The 13,082-nt window shown below is 41.0% G+C and overlaps 1 protein-coding gene across 2 annotated transcripts in view; it reads left to right on the top strand.

Annotated features, from left to right (window-relative positions):
• The window catches only part of GRID1 (glutamate ionotropic receptor delta type subunit 1), a 1,444,362-nt gene that overhangs the window by 1,266,214 nt on the left and 165,066 nt on the right, over window positions 1–13,082 (top strand). For both annotated transcript variants that reach the window (XM_063958815.1, XM_063958816.1), the window contains exons 10-12: window positions 6,338–6,535; window positions 9,060–9,384; window positions 11,945–12,083. In XM_063958815.1, coding sequence (XP_063814885.1) covers window positions 6,338–6,535; window positions 9,060–9,384; window positions 11,945–12,083 — 662 coding nt within the window. The remainder of the gene's footprint in view (window positions 1–6,337; window positions 6,536–9,059; window positions 9,385–11,944; window positions 12,084–13,082) is intronic.

Here is a 13,082-nt window from a genome sequence, read left to right as displayed (position 1 = left end):
AAACACCCGAATCCAAAACACACCCGAATCCGACAAAAAAAATTCGGTGAGGTTTTGCCAAAACGCGGTCGAACCCAAAACACGGCCGCGGAACCGAACCCAAAACCAAAACACAAAACCCGAAAAATTTCCGGCGCTCATCTCTAGTAACCACATCACCTCTGTAAATGGTGCATGCAGTTTCCTTATTGGTTGATTGCTTTCAAGTGACAGGGAGGAGTATTCCACCTTTATGTCAGTAGGTTACTTCAGTTGTTTCTGTTCTGTGTGACCTTGTCCTTAACTCATAGTTGCCAACTTCTTGGCTTCCAGGACGGCTCAGTAGGGGAGGGATGGACATATCACAGGAGGCAGGATGGAGGCATGACAATACAAAGGAGTTGGTAGAGGGCATGATGGCTGCGATCATGTAATTTTATCCACGACCCCACTATACAGTGACAAAATTACCGGCATAATAGAGCAGACGGTGTGGCTACAAGATGTGATTCAGAGAGAATTGCATCATGGGCTGCCCAGACTGCCCACTTTGCTTACAAAGAGGGTGGCCGGGTCTAGGGTGCAGCTGTAATTGTGAGACTTTACCATTTTTCCAGCGGTCCGAGAGCGTCACACAATTTTTTGGAGCCTACTGACGGTTCCAGGAGAGTAGGCAACTATACCTTAACTCGAGACGGTATATTTACTAAAGTGCAGGTTTATAGAAGTGGAGACGTTGCCGATAGCAACCAATCAGATTCTACTGATCATTTATATATAGCACTTTCTAGAAAATAATATCAAGAATCTATTACGGGAAACATCTCCACTTCTATAAACCCGCACTTTACACCCCTAGGTCCTCTAGCAAACAGTACTTTGTGGAAAGGCCACATAACCTGGGCCTAGCATTGTAAAGTCTCAGGATCAATGCTGCGCTTTACTGCTCTTATTGTTACTTCACATTTTGTATTTAAATTATTTACATGTTACAAATATATTTATGCTGAAACTAGGGATACATTTGTAAAACCCCGCTTCTACTAGGTATGCAAAACTGCAGCCACTGTGTATAGGGCATCACACTTACTCTCCTGCGGCTGGTCATGGGTAAGGCACAGATACCAGAGGGTCCCCTGAATAATCAGGTGTTTAATTACTGTTGCATTGTGGGAGTGGACTACAGGTGTCAGTGCAGTGCAGAAAGAATTGGGCGCCAGGCCATCTCATAAAACAGAATAAACAGTTTATTTAACATAAAAGCAGGGATATAGCAGGGATAACTTCTGAACACTCCTCCAGCACAAAGCATAATGGTTACATTCGATCACGCATCAGGGCACCTCCTCCAGCACATCACTTAATTGCAGCTGCATAAATATGGCGAACAGCAGTACGTACCAGGACATTCTGTGACCAGTAGTGCTACACATTACAGGTTACAGTCTCTCTCTTCCATAGCAAGGACTCTTGTCAATGAGGGGGCTTCTAAGCATGCAGCGTGGCTTCCGACCACTCACCCAGATACGTCCTCTCCTGATACTCACACCTGGCACACTCTTCTAGGGCACCCCTAAAGGTAGGCATCACCCTCTCACTGGACTCTGAGTACTGCTGCTCTCACACTGCGGTCTCTCCCTCTGTCAGTTGCCTTGCTGTGGCTGGCAGCACTCCCCACATGTTCTGTGAGGAGCTCTCACTGAGGCTACATTCTCCTAGCTTACATACCACGCTTCTCCTAGCTAACACTCCATGCTTCTGCTCTTTCCTCAGCTTTCACTTTCTGTCCCCCCCCTCCTGCATGAGGTGTGCACATGAAAGCTGGCTGAGCTCCAAACCTCCCCCAATCAGTACACAGGACATAGCCATTGCTATGCATGATAAAGATACATAGCTGTTAACTCTTGCAGTATCTGTTAACCATTGCAGTTCCAGGGTATTACACATTGGGGGTCATTCCGAGTTGTTCGCTCTGTATTTTTTTCTCGCAACGGAGCGATTAGTCGCTAATGCGCATGCGCAATGTCCGCAGTGCGACTGCGCCAAGTAAATTTGCTATGCAGTTAGGTATTTTACTCACGGCATTACGAGGTTTTTTCTTCGTTCTGGTGATCGTAATGTGATTGACAGGAAGTGGGTGTTTCTGGGCGGAAACAGGCCGTTTTATGGGTGTGTGCGAAAAAACGCTACCGTTTCTGGGAAAAACGCGGGAGTGGCTGGAGAAAAGGAGGAGTGTCTGGGCGAACGCTGGGTGTGTTTGTGACGTCAAACCAGGAACGACAAGCACTGAACTGATCGCAGATGCCGAGTAAGTGTGGAGCTACTCAGAAACTGCTAAGAGCTGTCTATTCGCTATTTTGCTAATCTTTCGTTCGCAATTTTGATAAGCTAAGATTCACTCCCAGTAGGCGGCGGTTTAGCGTGTGCAAAGCTGCTAAAAGCAGCTTGCGAGCGAACAACTCGGAATGACCCCCATTGTTTCCATGCTTTTCTTATGAATGTAATGCATTAGAGGTTGGAACAATGGAACACTACAGTACAGCAAGTTGCAGTGAGGTCAACGGCTGGTGAGGCACTGCTTAGTATCAAAGTCAGATTTATACACACATATACGATTTGATGGTGATTTTTGACTATAGAAATGATTAGAATAATACAAAGATGATATGAATAATACAAAGATGATATTTACAAGTTATAGATTTTTTTGTTTTATTCTAACTATTGTTATAGTCAAATCTCTGAAATGTACTGGAGTATGACAGGTGAGACTCTGCTTTTCCTGATTATCCTTGGCTGCACGTCACTGCTACACAGGTGTTGAGGGTTTTGGTTGGGTTATAGAATAAAACCAAAAAGTATGTAAATCCAGATGTGCTGCCAAACAATGAAATAAATGTCAGGCATAGTAAAGCCAGAAAAGATCCAGCAGATTGAAAGCAGTGTCTGCAAAGCTATTCACTGTAATGCCAAGAATGGCTAATGTTTGAAACCACAGTTTTTCTTATATAGTAGTTTGCCGCTAATGGGAAGCACTTTTTTTTAATCCTTACCCCTCAAATTTGTCAGAAAATATTTGCAAATTCCTATTATTTTTTTCTGTAGCCTTCTGCAGTTGGGATGTATGGGTTCACTACGTTATGTTGACATTAATTAAGTTGACATAATAATGTTGCCAAGCTCAGAATATTGACATTGAAAATGTTGATACACAGATTTTAGCCTGACCCTGTCACTATCCCTAATCTGGCCTAGCCCTAATATCATGTGTTGACATTCTGACAGTTGACATTCACAATGTTGATACAACATTGACATTATGGCTATGTTGAAATAATCATGATATTATCAATGTTGACTATATCTCAGATTTATTAAGTGAGTTTACAAAGATAGCAAGCTTAGCTCATTCCACATTACCTTCTACAGAATTTGGAGGTCAGTTGAAAATTTTTTAGGATATGTGCACAACAGCCATTTAAAATAAAAAAGGCATTTTCAGATGTTTGCTATACTGTATTGTTATTATTATTATTATTATTATTATTATTATTATTATTATTATACATTATTATTATTATTATATTTTAATTACAGTGATTTTATTGTGTTTTTTTCATAAGTGTGGCACATTTTAGTATACATGTCTTAAAATATTGTTTCAGTGAATTTATTCCTTGTAAACTGCACATTAACTGAGTGACATAATCAGAGGTTAAAGTGAGCCAGAACGGTGTGGAACTGCGTTCCGTCAGTTCCAATTGGAGACGGAATGCAGTTCCGCCTCCTCCGGCTCACCTAACCCAGAATGTGAGCCCGGAGCCGCATGAGGATGCCGGGCGACCGCTGAGGTTCTGTTACCAGCGGGTGCTGGCACCTTCTTCTCAGCTGCAGCCAGAGCTCACTCCCTTGCTCCGGCTTCCGGCTGTGCGTCGCTATGGGAGAGACGTCATTATGTCTCTCCTATAGACCCGAGCAGCAGGCGCCAGGCGGAGGTCAGCGGTCCAGAAGCAGGATCAGGGCTGGTGAGTATTGTGTGGGGTTTTTTTGTGTGTGAAGTGGCACTACTAGGGGGCAGCTTCTACTTGGGGCATCTATACTGGGGCATAACTACAGGGGGCAACTATATTGGGGGCAGCTTCTACTGGGGGCAACTACTACTGAGGGCATCTATACTGGGGCATTACTACTGGGGGCATAACTACAGGGGGGCAACTGTACTGGGGTCAGCTTCTACTTGGGGCATCTATACTGGGGGCATAACTACAGGAGGCATCTGTACTGGGGGCAGCATCTACTAGAGTGCAGCTTCTACTTGGGGCATCTATACTGGGGCATAACTACTGGGGGTATAACTACAGGGGGTAACTGTACTGGGGCAGCTTATACTGGGGGGCATAACTACAGGGGGCATCTGTACTGGGGGCAGCTCTACTGGGGCATAACTACTGGGGGCATAACTACTGGGGGCATCTGTACTGGGGACATAACTCTAGGGGACATCTGTACTGGGAGCATAACTACAGGGGGCATCTGTACTGGGGGCATTACTACTGGGGGTATAACTACTAGGGGCATAACTACTGGGGGCAGCTTCTACTGGGGGCATCTGTACTGGGGACATACTTACAGGGGGCATCTGTACGGGGGCATAACTACAGGGGGCAGCTGTACTGTGGCAGCTTCTACTGTGGACACAACTACAGAGGGCATCTGTACTGGAGGCAGATCTACTGGGGCATAACTACCGGGGGCATAACTACAGGGGGCAGCTTCTACTGGGGGCATCTGTACTGGAGACATAACTACAGGGGGCATCTGTACTGGGGGCATAACTACAGGGGGCAACTGTACTGAAGGCAGCTCTACTAGGGGCAGCTCTACAGGGCACATCTCTCCTGGGGCCATAACTACAGGAGGCATCTGTACGGGGGACAGCTACTACTCGGGGCATCTGTACTGGCAGCACAACTAAAGGGGGCATAACTACATTGGGCATCTGTACTGGGGGCAGCTCTACTGGGGGCATCTGTACTGGGTGCATAACTACGGGGTGCATCTGTACTGAGGGCAGCAGTCCGGAAGCATGCTGGTGAGTATTGTGTGGTTTGTTTGTTTTTTTTGTGTGTGAAGTGGCACTACTAGGGGGCAGCTTCTACTGGGGGCATCTATAGTGGGGCATAACTACAGGGGGAAACTTCTACTGGGGGTAGCTTCTACTGGGGCATCTATATTGGGGCATTACTACTGGAGGCATAACTACAGGGGCAACTGTACTGGGGGCATCTTCTACTCGGGGGCAGATTCTACTAGGGGGCAGCTTCTACTGGGGGTATCTATATTGGGGCATAACTGCAGGGGGCATCTGTACTGGGGGCATAACTACAGGGGGCATCTGTACTGAAGGCAGCTTTACTAGGGGCAGCTCTACAGGGGGTGTCTCTACTGGGGCCATAACTACAGAAGGCATCTATACTGGGGGCATAACTAAAAGGGGCCTCTGTACTGGGGGCATAACTAAAGGGGGCATAACTACAGCAGGCATCTGTACTGGGGGCATCTGTACTGGGTGACTAACTACAGGGGGTATCTGGACTGAGGGCAGCTCTACAGGGGGCATCTGTACTGGGGGCAAAACTACTGGGGGCATTACCACTGGAGGCACTACTAATGAGGGCATTGCATAGGGAGCACTTAAGGGGCATCACTCCTGGGGTCATAAGGGGCACTACTACTGGGGGCACTGTATAAGGGGCACCAATACTATGGGCTTTACATAAGAGGCACTGGAAACTGTGGGCACTGACACAACAGTGGGCATTGCATAAGGGGCACTACTACTGAGGGCATTGTATAAGGGGTGCTACTGCTGTAGTCATGTTGGGTGACCATGCCCCTTTTTTTGTGGCACGCGCCTGCACAATCCCTTTGGACCTGGGGGAGGGGTGAGTTTCACCACCTCTCTAGGACCACTTTAGGCACTGGATATAATGAATTTAAAATGCATATTTCATGTTTTTTAAAACTACTTACAAAATGTCCATGTGCATTGTTTTCAACATACAGTAGCTTATTGTATTAGTTTTTGTTATTTTTTTTGTTTTTTTAATATAAAAAGTATAAAAGGACTATGTAAAAATAATTGATGTCCAGAGAGAGATCATTTTCTTTGTTGCAGCAGCGTTGCTCTTTTCTGCACAGTTAACCATTAATGTTGCAGAGATGCTGATGACTGTATTTCCACCCTACTACGGCAGAGAGATGCAAACAATGTTTACTCCTTAAGTGCCCTTTTTAACAGTACATTTTTTAGTAATCCTACATTGTGAGCTCAGTGCATTTTCTTTTTTTTTTCTAGGAAGAACCTTTTGTGATGGTTGCGGAAAACATACTGGGACAGCCTAAGAAATATAAAGGTTTTTCTATTGATGTTTTGGATGCCTTATCTCAGAACCTTGGCTTTAAGTATGAAATTTACCAGGTCCCTGATGGAAAATATGGGCACCCACTTGCCAATGGTTCATGGAATGGTATGATTGGAGAACTTATAAATAAGGTAATAAGCAACTAAGGCAACATTAAGTACAAATAATGATTCCTTTAGTTAAAACATCAAAACCAGTTATAGTTATGAGCATAATTTCTCACTGGTTCTTCCACTCACCCTCCCAAAGCTGTAGATGTGTCCTCATACTTCTATCCTTTTTGCACCATATGGTGTGAGACACCTTTCTCTTTTCCAATGCGGTGCACTTTTTCCTTCATTTTGCCTCTTTTTCCTTCATTTTGCTTCTTTTTCCTCAATCTTACTTTGCTTACAGTGTACTAGGTACTTAGGATTAGTATTTTTATAGCAATGTAATTGGTATAAAGTTGCAGATTAAGCCTAACAATACGTGGCTAGGGTCACTCGTATCAAGACCTGTCTTTTTTCTCAGTTTTGCTACTTATTCCTCCATTATTCTACTTTTTCCTAAATATTTCTTCTTAGTTTACTTAGTTTACCAAAGTGGGTCCTTAGGATTAGTGTTTCAGCCTGGGCTATAAGGCAAATCACAAAGCATGTGGAACAAGGGTTGCATGGAGTGGATATGTCATGCTTTGTCCCATTCCTAGGTGGCAGTACAGCTTAGAGGGATCAGTTTACTGATGGATGTTTCCCTGTCCAGTGTTGTTTATCTTATTGTATTAATGTAATTTATAGTATTGTGTCATTTTGTAATAATTCCCAAAAGAAATACTCACCTTCTCATGTTTCCTGATGTGCTGCAGTATCCTGGTCCCCAAGTGAATTTAACAAGCCTTTAGTAGGGCTTTATCTGCTTATGGACTGTATTCCAGTATAGCGCATGCACAATTAACTGCAGCACATGTCTGATTACTGTGAGTGTGTGAGCCAAAAAGGCTGGCATGCCCAGTTAGCACTTTCATTTTCATCAGAATTCCACAAATGCGAGACAGAAAATGTGCATTTGCAGCACTACTTTTACCCAGGAACACAGACAGGTAAGTACAGCTTAGTGATCTAAAACTGCAGTGCATGGGAAAATGAATTGTCCAAAACTCTGGGACTGCAGAACAAATCAGACATTTCTTTGCAGTAACCCACTCTTTTAATAACATGCAGCTAAGAAAAGTCCTTTTTCCAAAGATGACAGATGATAAAGGGCTGTTTACAGCTCTGAATAGAGAGATTTATCAAATCCTGGAGAAAGATAAAGTACCAAACAATCAGCTTCTTACTGCCATTTTACATGCGCTGTGTAAAAAATGAGAGGAGCTGATTGGCCGGCACTTTATTTCTCTCCACTTTATCCCTCTCCAAGATTTGATACATCTCTACCTAAATCTTTATATGTAGCAACACGAAACAAGTATTGTTTTATTTGTTTTTGATACTTTGACTACTTAAAGGTGGTGTTACTTTGCTGTCTACTGATAAAACTTTTCTGTTTTAAAAATATGAAAGCCTCCACTCTTATTAAGGTTAAAAAATTCAGCTAAGTGAGATGTTTGTCAATTTCCAATTCCAAACAAAATTATAAATTCAATATGGTTGGGATTGAAATGACAGTTGTCAGGATGCTGGCAGTCAGAATACCGATGATGAGAATCCCTATTAGGGAAAGTAAGTATACTTTCCTTCCCCCAATGGCCCCCTAACTGTAACATTCCATTGTAGCAGAATAAACCTAACCCCCAAGCATAAACATACCCCCCCAAGCCTTAACATAATACTCCCAAGCCTCAACATAACCCTTCCCAGTGGTACCTAGACCTAACCCCCCTCCCTACAGCCTAAGCCTCCCCCTGGAGCCTAAACCTAACCTCTCCCACTGTGGCTTACTTGTATGACATGCCGGCAAATCCCTCCAGAATCCTGGAGGTCAGGATTCCGGCGCTGGGCTTGTGACCCTATTCAGGATTCTGAGTAGTGTAGGGATTCCGGCATCTGTATTTTGACTGCCAGGATCCCGACTGGTTCCTGATTAACCGGCTACCTTGAAGTCTGCTGCCGTCTAGGAAATCTTATTACTGTGTACATCTTCTGAATGTATTGTATTTGCAAATGGGAAAAAAGGTGTGCTCTCTGTTCTCACAATCTCTAATACTGTATTTTGTTTAGTAAAATTTTCCATAGAAACTCGGGCGATATAAACTTTCAATGATTTGCTGTAGGCAAAGGCCAATAGTTGATTGGTTTCTATGGTTAACCTGAATACACTAGATGATCTGGCACATACTATATACTGTAACTTCATACAGTATGTGAGGAATTTAGCTGCATATTTGAGTGGCCAATTTCTACTAATCTGGTTGTTCATGTGCTGTGCAATAAAGCCAAATTGCTGTGCAAAGAAAATCCATCTAAATTGATAAGACTGTATTTTGTTCATTTAAGATGAAACTACATACAGCACACAATGATCAAAATGATCAACCATAATGTATAGCCATGTCTAGAGAACTTCATAGTTTAATGTTTTGTTTTTTTTTAGCTCTGTTACTAAATTATCTATATTGGTAAAGTGAGTAAAATATTGATGCTTGTGGATGCGTGTTTCTCTCTATTTCCATAGAGGGCAGATATTGCTGTGTCGGCAATCACCATTACACCAGAACGAGAAAGCGTTGTGGATTTCAGCAAGCGTTACTTGGACTATTCAGTAGGAATTCTCATCAAGAAACCAGAAGAAAGAATAAACATTTTCTCCCTCTTTGCTCCCTTTGACTTTGCCGTCTGGGCCTGCATTGCAGCAGTTATACCAGTGGTTGGGGTGCTGATATTTGTTTTGAATCGTATCCAGGCAGTGAGAGCGCAGACTTCATCCCAAGCCAGTCCATCTACCTCTTCTACTCTGCATAGCGCCATATGGATTGTGTATGGGGCATTTGTTCAACAAGGTACATTATTAATGCCATTTATTGGTGCTACTGTACCAGAACTTTCCTTTTTTTAAATGGAAAACTGTGATAAATATATTTACATATTCAAGTAAAATGTTTTTACATGATTTCATCATTATATAAAACTATTCCTTTTGATACATTTTGTTATTATTTTTGTTGTTATTTTTAAAGCATTTTGTAAGTTGTTTTAAATTTAACAAAGAATAATGTTACTTGTCAACTTAATCAATTCAGTACTCTGCTAATCATAAATAACACCATCTTGAAATGTTGCTTCATCTGTTCTTCCAAAAGAACACATTTCATAGTTCTAATAGACTTCCCTCTGTTCTCTGGTGTACTGTACATTATGCTTTTGCAATACTCTAGTATTAAAGTACTCAAGCACCAAAAGCAATACTAAAACATCACCATCCTGGGTGCCTTCCTCTACAGTTTAGAAATAGTATTACATATCTATATCTGTCTCTCTATCTATTTTTATACAGTGTATATATATATATATATATATATACACACAGGTTGAGTATCTCTTATCCAAAGTTCAAAATCCCACATTTTTGGGTCCCCCACTGAGATAATGATATAAATATTATATATATTATATATATTATTTATAAATATACATATGTCATTATCTCAGTAGGGGACCCAAAAATGTGGGATTTTGAATTCTGGATAAGGGATACTCAACCTGTGTATATATATACACACACACACACACACACACACACACACATATATATATATATATATATATATATTACATTTGTTATATACTCTACACCAAAAGCTACATTTTACATTGTGGGTGATATTTTTCTTCAAATAAGAACATTACAGAAACTTTCAATACAGCTTGTCTTACATAAAAATAACAATTAATTGGTTCTCAAAACAAATATTTAAATAAGTACGTACGTACGTACATGCTGTATGTGTAAATGTTACCTCAATTCTACAAGTTAAATACATTTTGGGCAGCACAAAAACATTCACTAACATATACAGTTTTTGCAATGGCTAATGTTGCATAAAAATATGAATTTAGGAGTAAAAGGGTACCTACTAGATAGAAAAATAGGACAGGATGTAATGAAGTCTGAGTTTGGCGGCCAGGCAGGACTTTTTTTTAAAGGGGCAATCATGTAGAAGGCTAAAACATGCCTTGTACATGATTGCTCCTTTAAAAAAAATGTCAGAGATCGGCCAGCATCCTGCACGGCCACTGAAATTGGACTTCAGTACAGTCCACCTGTAGTGTTCATAGGAAACCAAATATACACAGTTCGATGTCACTAATGTGGTCATGATCTGGGGTGGAGTATAGTAGTCTTCATTTTACTGGGAGTAACCTTCAAATATTCTTACTCCTTTCTTCCCATGTCTCCCATTTTCCTCTCTCTTTCCTATTAAATCTCCTCTTTATTACACCCCTTTTTCCAGAGTTTCAGCCTCTCATTACCCTGAATGATCATCATATACTGTACAACAACTGCTGGAAATCAGTAATACCCCTTTAAGACCATTGATGCTGAGTCGCACCCAGGATATGTTCACGGGTCCAATATTCTGGGTTGGTCACCGCTGATGTGTTCCGAGGCAGTGCTTGGAGATGAGGTGATCTCCAAGCACTGCCGTGTCCTTTGGTGTGAACAGGTCCTGGGTCGCATCAATCCAGCTTGCCCTTTATCACTGCACCATGAGCAGGATTGAACCCATGTTCAACCCTGCTCACTACCAGAGTTGAAATACCGGGTCAAGCTTGAACCAGATTATTTCAACTGGCCCCTTTCAGACTGCACCACAACCCTGGTTGCTGCGCACTCACGTGCAGTAACCCAGGTTATTGCTTGCAGTCTGAAAGGGGTATAACTCATAGAATACCATTATTATGGGTTTTTACTGTTTTTTGGGCTTTTCCTATAAACAGATTCAAAACAATTGATGGTTGTGATTCACATTATGATCAAAATATAAAATAGGAGAAGTAGAGTGCTCCATTCACAGGACTTATTGCCTGTCATTTACTGTGTTCAGAATATTGCCTTTCCATAGTCAGTGCAAATAGATGGTTTATAGAGATTACTAGATAAACCTATATTTTCTGTATATAAAAACACTTTATCTGCTTTTCCCAATTATTGAAAATGAGCAGATTTCTGGGTGTTTTGTTTTTAAGGTTATTGCTTTTTTGATCTGATTTGATGTATTTACAGTAAAATCCTATTGTGGTAAAACAGTTTCAGTAAAAAATATAAAATATATTGTCCCTTCAGTAACTTGCTTGTAACCTTGTGGCCTGCATCAGCTCATGCACAGATGTTTCATTCCATGCTTCATTGAGTCCAAATGTCTTTGGGTCACAATGTACAACCCAAAGAGGGATGACCTTTCTTATAAAACATGACTCTCATTATCTGGAACTGGTAACACTTGTGTATTTATGACTCTTAGTGGTTTGTTCTAATTGTCTTATTTATTTTTATTTATTACAAAGAAAAAAGCTATTTCCACTAATTGAATGAAATCACTCTCACCTGTGCTTTATTAGGTGGTGAATCTATTGCAAATTCAGTGGCCATGCGAATCGTGATGGGGAGCTGGTGGCTGTTTACCCTTATTGTATGCTCCTCTTACACAGCAAACCTGGCAGCTTGCTTAACTGTGTCAAGAATGGACAACCCCATAAGGTACCATACACTTGATGATATGAGAATGATTGTATTTTAAATAAAAAAATAAACAGCTAATATCATGATCAGGGCATATTTAAATGCATCCTCTTATCTTTAGTTGAGTCATTAAATGTTAACATTGAACATTGAAAGTACAGGTACACTGTTGCTTTCTGTTTTATATTAGCTGCAGGTATTTCTAGAACCATTGTTTAACCTTGGACCAGTTGCATAGATATAGAGCAGTGTTTCCCATCCTCGGTACTCAAGGCACACTAACAGTCCAGGTTTTATTGATATCTGTCCTTAGCACTGAAATCAAAATAAATGAGTTACTAATTAAGTCACCTGTGCTCAAGTATGGCTATCATTACAACCTTGACTGTTAATGTGCCTTGAGTACTGAGGTTGGGAACCCCCTGTGTAAATTTAAGGTTGCAACAAATCCGTAAACTAAAAAAAAACAAAAAACATTCCTTTCAGTTTCCAGGGTTTCAGTCAGATTAGGATGTAACTGAATTTATTATCATTCTGGCAACTATTCTTAATTTTTATATGCAAATTAGGGTAAAGGTTAGACTTCCATGTTAGAATTTAATCTATAAAATAGAATAATTGGCTTCAGTTCCTCATTATTTAAAAAAAAAACAGAACATTATTACAACCACAAGATAGTAGTATTGTGGATGTCTTCGTCTTTGCTTTCAACCTACATTATAACATTGAAAGGAATATAATTGGCTTGCCTCTGGGCAAGGATAGAACTTTCATTTCACACTGTATTTATAAAATGTTTTTATTTTCAATTACAGTTTCAAATTTAAATATTTACCAAAATGCAAATTATTATATTTCCATGAATGTGTCTACAGGCACTGATGTCCTGAACTCATCCTGTAAAAGCCTTAGCCAACACCAAAGACATTTCACTGGCTGAAATATTATTATTATTATTTTCCTTTATTTATATGACTCCACAAGGGATCCGCAGTGTAATTACAGGGTATATAAACA

The sequence above is a fragment of the Pseudophryne corroboree genome, chromosome 3, assembly GCF_028390025.1.
Source record: "Pseudophryne corroboree isolate aPseCor3 chromosome 3, aPseCor3.hap2, whole genome shotgun sequence".
NCBI lineage: Eukaryota > Metazoa > Chordata > Amphibia > Anura > Myobatrachidae > Pseudophryne > Pseudophryne corroboree.
This window is presented reverse-complemented; position numbering and strand designations above follow the sequence as displayed.